Source organism: Natator depressus, chromosome 8 (assembly GCF_965152275.1).
Source record: "Natator depressus isolate rNatDep1 chromosome 8, rNatDep2.hap1, whole genome shotgun sequence".
Classification (NCBI taxonomy): domain Eukaryota; kingdom Metazoa; phylum Chordata; order Testudines; family Cheloniidae; genus Natator; species Natator depressus.
This window is the reverse complement of record NC_134241.1, coordinates 19,023,716-19,032,541: the sequence shown is the minus strand read 5'-3', so window position 1 is coordinate 19,032,541 and position 8,826 is coordinate 19,023,716. Positions and strand designations below refer to the sequence as shown.

General features: G+C 40.1%; 1 protein-coding gene across 2 annotated transcripts; it reads right to left on the bottom strand.

The window, feature by feature from the left end:
* Window positions 1–307: 307 nt before the first annotated feature.
* On the bottom strand, window positions 308–6,276 carry DRD1 (dopamine receptor D1). Of its 2 annotated transcripts, none has more exons than XM_074960545.1 (4): window positions 5,859–6,276; window positions 4,231–5,138; window positions 3,968–4,105; window positions 308–3,666 (listed from the first exon to the last, which is right to left on the bottom strand). In XM_074960545.1, exon 4 carries the CDS (start codon window positions 3,459–3,461, stop codon window positions 2,106–2,108), a length of 1,356 nt encoding a protein of 451 aa, XP_074816646.1. In that variant the 5' UTR covers window positions 3,462–3,666; window positions 3,968–4,105; window positions 4,231–5,138; window positions 5,859–6,276; the 3' UTR covers window positions 308–2,105. The 2 variants fall into 2 exon arrangements, with proteins under 2 accessions (XP_074816646.1, XP_074816647.1); XM_074960546.1 differs by having other exon boundaries at window positions 308–3,469.
* Between the last annotated feature and the right edge of the window lie 2,550 nt (window positions 6,277–8,826).

Below are 8,826 nucleotides of genomic sequence, written 5' to 3'. Positions count from 1 at the left end.
CCTATGCATTTAAATGGTTCAGACCCATCATTTTAAAGCAGCTATTTCGAAATCAGACATCTGAGCCCTTTTAAATTCCAGTCCAGAATGAATGGCAGTAGCCAATTGAAATAGAAACATGAAGCCATCTCAATACAAAGGGCTTTCTTCTGCTCCTGTGGAAAATTCCTATTAACCTCATTGGTACGGTTCCACATTAGGGCAAGTGGGAAAACGTTAATATGTCCTTGTCTTTAATGTAACCAATATGAGAAACAAAAACCAGAATGTATTTAATAAATGCAATGTAGATTGTTTTATTTGACCTTCTGTTCACAAAATAATTTTATTATATGTATGAAAGCAGCATACAGGCAATAAAATTATGAAAACATTCACAATACATAAATAACACAGACCTGATGCAGGATGTATATATTTCATTAGACTTCTAATTTTTCTCTCAGTTTTCTTTTCCTGATAACACTTTTTAATAAAGGTTGTGAAGAGTTTCTCTGAAGGATATTTTGCTAACATTCCAAAAACAAATGGCTCTCTTGGAATGTGTCTGTATGGTAATGCCTGCCGATGACTGTTGCTAATGTTTACTGACTACTTTTGACATTTCAAAGGAAAAACGGCAGGGATTTTGATTTCAAAGTACAATGAAAAAGTAGCAGTTGTCAAAATAAACATTGGCAAATTTTATGGAGCTCACAAGACATCGGGAAATGGGGATTGAAGCTCCATACACATTTAGAAATGTCTTCATCCAAAGTGGAAATGAGGCACTATTCATTATTCAATGTACTATTAACATATTTAAGACTAAAATTAATGTCATTCTAGTTTTCAAGGTAAAGCACTAAAGTACCTCACTTGTTAAGTTATTCTGGCTGTGATGCATTAGCAGACAGACAGCATGATTTTTGACTACTGGTGTTTCTGTAATAATACAGATGGTAACGAGATTTGTCATATTTACTACCATTATAATCAATTGTGTTTATTCAGAAAAGATATCCAAGACTTGAAATAAGAAAAGTCTGAGAAAGCTGTTTATCTTACATAAATACAAAACATTATATACTAATGATTGTTATATAAGAAGCTTCTCTTCTCAAATTGGATTCTTCTTAAGGTGGTATTCATATTTAAGGTATTTACAGATCCACAAACTGACATTCTAGCAAAGTCTTTGTAACATGAAACTTTTTAAAATAAATAGCAGCAATTCCTTTTATTTCTATAGGGGAAGAGCTTTCTCAGCTTGTCAATCAGTCAACTCTGGTCCTATTTTTTTTAAGCCATCCCACAAAAAATAAATAAATTCTACACAGCTTCAGCTTCATTAACTCCCCCATCTTTTGCTGTGCTTTTTATGATTGCTTCTTCTTTATTTACTTCGTTGGCTACCCAGACTATCAGAGAGGGGTTTTTGGTTTGTGTTTAATGGTCATTATGAAAGTGCTGACTTGTTGACTGGTCAAAATTCAGTTGTGAGACCCTTGAAATATCCCATTATTTAGACATTTTAAATAAGTTAAATAAAGCTAGATCTGTTATAACATATGAAAAATATCCATTTAAAACAATAAATAAATAAAACCAGTATCAACATATTATCTCCCAAATCTTTAAAAATACCCATTCTCATTTGTAAGGCTCAGTTGTTTTTCAGAAATAATTTAAGAAGGCATCTACCTACCTTTTTAATCCCTCAAACTTTACTTAGAACCTGGTAACACCCAGTAGTACTAGACATGGCAAATTAAATCCTCTCATTTTCTTCAAAGGTTAATTGTTAAGTTGTTAATGGGTTTTTTCTTGTCCCAATTTAAGATAGAAACCAGTTTCTATAAATACTTATAGAGCAGAAGAAATATTTTCTTTGACACTGCATTGTACCTAAATTTGTGTCTCTGTTTTATTCAGTATGAACAACACAGAAATACCTTTAGGTTTTCAATATCCTTTTTGTTTAAAATTTTATGTTTGATTTGAACACCCAGTAATCAAATCTGAACTTTGCATGACAGTATAATTCTCACTAGAGCTTGGTTTCTTACCAAAAAATCTTGTATATCTTTTTTGACTGTTAGATTTTGCTGGGCTAACTTCAGTGTTCATGTTTTATGTTGCCCATTCTGAGTGATGGGGTTGATCTTTTCCAAAGACACATCAGCTTCAAAATCCAAGATACCGGACAGTGCTGGAGACATTTTCTCCAAGGTCTTAGATAGTTCACCCTCTTCTTCCTTTTTCAGAAGTTCTTCTTCTGGGCAGATAATAGCATGTGGGATCAGATACACCAGGTTACACTCTTTTGGGCTAGACCCTCTGGGCTCATGATGGCTTGAAAAAACAACTGCCCCATTGTTGTTGATACTAACAGTCTCTATAGCATTGTTGGAAGTAGGGCAGAGTCTGTAGCATCCTAGCAGAGTTGAAAATGCCTTGCGGAAATCAGCATTGAAGGCATAAATGATGGGGTTCAGTGAGGAATTAGCCCATCCAAACCAAACAAAAACATCAAAGGTGGTGGAACTAATGCAAAAGGGTTCTGCTCCCTTGGATGGTGGGCTGGGCTCACAAAAGGGCACCATGCAGTTCAATATGAAAAAGGGTAACCAGCAGCATACAAACACCCCCATGATCACTGACAAAGTCTTTAAGACTTTTGTTTCTCTCTTGAAGGACATTTTGAAGGAGCTTTCTGGTTGTTGGCAATCCATACTGTTTCCATTCCCTGTGGTGTTTTGGCAGTTCTTAGCATGCACTGCTGCTCTTTCCAAAGCTGAGATGCGTCTTATCTGTTTTTGAGCAATCCTGTATATCCTTGTATAGGTGACAATCATGATGGCCACTGGGATGTAAAAGCTAATTAGAGAAGAGGAGATGGCATACATCCTGTTTAAACTGGAATCACAGTTGTCCATAGTTATGCCTTGGAAACTGGCATTTAGCTCTAAAGAGCTTGTGGTTGTAGCCTTGTGCCAGTTCAGCTGCACAGGAATGAAGGAAATCAATACAGACAAGGTCCATGCCACGCTGATCATGATGAAAGCTGCCTTGGGGGTCATTTTCCTCTCGTACCTGAATGGACTAGAGATGGCCCAGTATCTGTCTACACTAATGACACAAAGGTTTAAGATTGAGGCCGTGGAGCACATAATATCAAATGCCACCCAGATGTTACAGAATGAACCAAAAGGCCAGAAACCAGCTATCTCAGCAACAGCTTTCCAAGGCATGACCAAGACTGCCACTAAAAGATCTGACACTGCCAAGGAGATTACAAAGAAGTTGGTCACCTTGGACCTCAGATGGCGAAATCTAATGACAGCTGCACACACCAGTGTGTTCCCCAGAAGCGTGGAAAGTATCAGCAAAGAAAGGAAGCAACCTGTAAGGATCCGAAAGGAGGAGTCCCTTTCAACGAGCAACCCTTCCCCGTCCATTGTGGTGTCGTTCCAAGTCATAGCTTCTCCTGAGGGAAAATCATATCATGAAAATCATGATGACATCAACTCCTCTGCTTGCAGAGACTACAGATACATCAGGCGTCCATTAATTACTCATTGCCAGGCAGACCGAAGGTTTGTGTTATAGTCTCTTCACCCTTGCATGGACCCCATACTCCTTAGGAATCACATCAAGAGGCATCAAAAGCAGTGTGGCAAGTAGCTGAAATTTACAAACACAGTCAACTCTGCACCGATTTTTTTTTTTAGTAATCCCTTCCAAATTACATTGTACTGCTCAAGCACAAAATATCCCAATTAAAACAGGCCATCTGCATATGTCCTGTTTGAGTCCCCTACAAAAATACCCAACAGACAAGAGTGCAATCACTTTTCAAGCTCGCATATATTCCCACTTAAATAGGCTATTGATCCAGTGTTTCCAGTGTCCATTTGACTAGCCCTTCAGATCTACTGAAGCGTATTACATTAGGTGCTTTTGTTTCTAATTTAATTTCACAAACCTCTAACTGATGAGACGTTTTTTTCTCCCCTTTTCACCCTCAGTGCATTCCAGCTACAAAATACATTGGTTCTCTGTTTATGGGAAGCTTCAGGGAGCAACTCCTCATTTTGTTCCACATTGTTTAGGTCTCACAGTCCTAGAAGCAAAGAAAATAAATTTACATTGTGTGTGTGTGTGTGTGTGTGTGTGTGTTTAAAGGCTTTCAGTAAAGAATGGCTTACGTTATTTATTTTTAATTAAATGAGAAAATCTGAATCCTACCTTTCACCTTTGATTTTCTGTTTGTCCTGGGATGAAAGTTTGTCTCTCCTTCTTATTTAGTATTTGAATTGCATAGCAAATCACATATACAAAACCAACAGAGAGGCACTGCATTGCATCAGGTGGGGAAAAAATAAAAGCCAATGGTTTAATCGGCAGGAATTAATTTTCAGATGAACAATAGGTCTGGTTTTCAAGCTCCTTCATAAAGATCTCTTGTTTAAAACTAGAGTCCTATAAGTGCATGGCAGGCTGCTTCCATTCCACCCAGTCTTTGTGCTCAGCCTGCAAACTTTGTTAACCAGCTCAGTCCTGGCTAAACGGTCATCAACCAAGTCACACTTTGTACATCCCATTGAAGTGGCACATCAGTACAAATCATCCCAAACAAAGGCACGGTATTTCCAACACTCTAGCAAGATCTGAGTGATGTTTCTGTCTTTCAGTCTTCACTGGAAGAAGAAATAAGGGGAAGAGGAGGAAGAAATGGGAAAGACCTGAGTGGAGCTCCCTTCAGCCACTGATGTAGCTTTCAGGCCGGTGGCTACCATAAGCTGTGGGAGTGTGTTACTATTCCTGTGGGAAAGAGTTTACTCTGACACTTTGCTGACAAGCTAGTTCTTCATAATCATCAAGGAATAATCCTCTTTCCAACTGCTGCTCCTCACAGTAGCATTCCAGGGATCAGGTCCAACGGCAACATGCCTTTCCCTTTACACAAAGCCCAGGTGCAGCAGGCTCTTCAGGATCTCCTGCACCCTGCCCTGGGATTTACATCTCCAGTCCCAGGGACTTTCCCTCCGTCTTGCTGAGTGGGGGACCCTGATAGCAAAGACTTCCTTCTGCCTGGGGTATCGGGTGGCAACATCGCCTCTCCAGGAAGTGTCTGTTTTACTTGGGTCTCCTTCCTAAAGCATTAAGAAAGGGAAAAGACAGACATGGGACTATGCAATGGCCAAACGCCGCAGCAGCCCCCCAGTCACTCCCTCTGGCATCCAAGGAGTGATTCCATAAAGAAGCATTTCCAGAGCATCCCACAGGACTTCCTCCTGTCTCATTGTCCCCGATCATTATGTAGCTTAGTAGGCTGTATACTGCACACTCAAGCCACACACACAGAGGGAGACACAAAAAGGGTAATAAATGCCAACACCCTGGCGTTTGATTGAGCAAAGGGTATTAATTTCAGCTGTCCTAAATGACATTCATCTCAGTGGCACATGGGGTGACAAAGAGTATTTCACCATTTAAAACTAGATAAGGTTAATTAATTGACATGAAAAGTAAGCAGATGCAATTAACTTGTCCCCTTTGAAATATTCTAAAAAATGTAAATGACAACACCCATGTGCGCACACATACATTCACTGTGCAAGTAAAGATTATACACAAACACTAATGCTCAGCAACCCATAATCAGACACAAAACACACACACACCAAGCACTGAAGAGTTACAAAAAAACTAGAAAACTCCCAAACAAATTAAACAGCCACAAAAATGCACAGACACACTAAACACAAACAAATCACACACACATTTACACAGACTAACAAAAGACACAACACACACAACTGGACTTGACACTAAGACCTAGTCAAACTCTTTCCCCTGTGGCATGTACTCACCAACATAGGGGAGAAGTCATTTATCCCACAGGCTGGCTGTTATGGCTTGCAGATGAGGCAGGGATCCCAGCCGAAAGGACTCTCGCCTCATCTTTCCCTGCTGGTTTATTTCTCGTTTCTTTCCCACCTCGCGGTTTTCACTCCACATCCACACACTCTTTGACGTTCATTGTTCACCACATTTCAGGGGTGCAGCAAGTCAGTGGGAGCCTGGCTCCCCCTGCTGGATGAACCCAGGTTTCTTTTCCACACATTATTTGACAGCACCTTGTGTGTGGGCGAAGTGATGGGTGGAATAGAAAAGGAGAACAAGGGAGGATGGTGATTTCTCCCTTGGCTCCCAGATCCTTATAGCATAGGAGGGATTTATGTAAGAGGAGCCTTAGGCAGCCAAGCAAGGTAGGAAAGATCAAGACCACCATGCAGGGCACCTTCCCCAAAGGAAAGTGAATTCCTTTTGCTAGCTTTATGCAGCTGAAGATTGGGTTACAGAACAGACAGAAAATGGCACACATCTCCCACAGTAAATTGGAGGTTCAGACCAGTCTTTTGAACTTTCTGACCAAAATTCCCCCTTCCCCTCAAAAAACACTGTCAAAATACAAGGGAGGAAGTTTCACCATTTCACCCCAGAAAAAACAGGCGCAAACACATACTTAGGAGGAAACACATGGAATCAACATGGAGTTTTAGGTTAACACACACACACACACACACACACACACACACACACTCTTTACCATTTTAAATCAACCTTAATCAAATCATAGAATTAAATCTTTCCACTCCCCTCTTGACAGCTCTGCTATTGACTTGCAAATTGTGCCCTGCCCTGTGGGTTACTGATGCACTGAATGCTGCTCACAGGGACTGCTTGCTAGCCAAGCTGGCATCTGGAGAGAAGGGGAGCAGCAAAAAAACTGCTTCCCAAGCTACCACAAAATGCTGCGTCTGACTCTTCTTAAAAGATTCAGCCTTTTTGCCTGCTATTGCTGAAAATGAGAAACTACAGCAAGGTGCTGTGTCTCACACCAGTGCCTCGACCTGGCCAAGGTGGCACACCAGGCAGTCCTCCACCCATGGCTGTGCTAGGCACGGTTCATACCTACAGGAAGGCAGTCCTTGCTCTGAAAAGTTTAAAATCTGGCTAGATAAGTCAGACAAAGGGTGGGAGAACATCAGCATTAATTCTCCCCATTTTACAGATCCCATCGACAGAAAGATGAAGCGACTTGCCAAGGTCACGCAGGAAAATTCTGGCAGAGTACAAATTAACCCCGGATCTCCTGACTTGCAGTCCAGTGTTTTACGCATAAGGAACATCTTTCCTCAAGCTGCAGAGTTTTTCCAAAAACTTGAGTTTTGGTCATTTGGCTTTATGTCTGTTTTAAAAATCCAAAGGACTCCATTTTCTGTAGTGTGAAAATCTGCTGTTTTCCAACCACAATTTTGTCTTTGCAAAAGTTTCCAGGTGAACCCTTGGAGCCACAAACTCAACTCAGTATTATGAGGCAGAGTTCTGGCTAGGAGCAAAAGAGAGTTAGGGCTAGAAATGCCCTTTTTCCCATGATGCATTTGAGCTCAGCTCTGGTCTATGCAATGAAAGAAGGTAAAAATGCTGCTTTGCATGTAAATCTCCATTGTACAAAAACCTTACTCCTCTGAAGTCAGTAAATGAAGATATAAGACATCATAGACAATTCGGGGAGGGAGTTAGTCTCAAAAAAGAACAAATCACTGAGCTGTCAAGCACTATCAAAGACAAATGTCCTAAGGTTTATCATTAGTAAAGTTGGTTTTATGCCAGCTATAATTTTTCATAATGTCAGTTATAGCAGATAACATGAAACTAACCTTGACTAGCTAACTGAAATGCTTGTATTTGCCTTTCTCTTTCTTTCCTTTTTTCTTTCTTTCTTTCTTCTTCGTCTTTTTGAAATTGCTTCTTAGCAAGTTCTCGTTCCCACATCTTATTATCCTGTCCTTTAACCATCATCCTTGAAGGAAGGAGTAAAAAATAGACAAGAAAATAAATACTGTAGTGTTTGGTAATCGAGGTTGGCAGTCACTCTAACAAAACTCTTTGTACATTTTCTCTTTTTTTCTCTCTTAAAATATATTTAATCTTTTTTCAAAACACAAAAGTAGAGCATTTATTTAGCCTTCAAAACTCTCCAAATTCCTACTCCCATCTTGCAACAGAGGCCATGGGACAGCCTGCCCGATACAGGGAATCGTGGCTGCATATAGGAACTTAGAGCAAGGTTCTGAATTCACTTCCACTGGTGTAAATCTGAGTAACTCCTCCAGGTGGACTTTTCATCACTGTCATCATTCAGTCCTAGATTATTCCAGGAGAAGCCAGTATAACCCAGGGTTGGCTATAAACTGGTATCTCCTTTGATCCAAAATAGTTTAGATGATCTTCCAGGGTTTGGGGGAGAGGATGAGGATATGTTCCTACAGAGGGGAAAGGTTCTGTTTTGTTTCTTTAATTTATTGTTGGCTGAGTTAATTCAGTATTTTTGTATGATTATTTTTTGTTGCTGGATGGTATTCATTTGGAACTATAAATTTAATCAATTGTTATGAAGCCTAAAGCTGTTTGTATGGGTGGGATTTTTGAAAAAATTAGTTAAAGCTAGAATAATAAGCCTGTGAACCTCCTACAACCACTGAAGATGTGACATTCTCTGCTTGGTTAGTGATTCAGTGGTTGGTTTCAGAAGCCAGAATTGGTGTGGATTTCAGTTCTGGAAATTGTCTCCCCAATCTCTAGCATAAACTTAAATGTTCTCCAGTGGCAAGTCTGTGGATGAAGACTGTGTTTGGTTCAAGAGAGGCTTGGATGGAGTAACAAAGCCCTGTAAATATCGAGGCAGGTTTTCAAATCTAGCATTTTATACTGTGAGCCCTGTGGTACTCATACATCACTGCAGATAATTTGCAGGCTTTTAAAACCTGTATG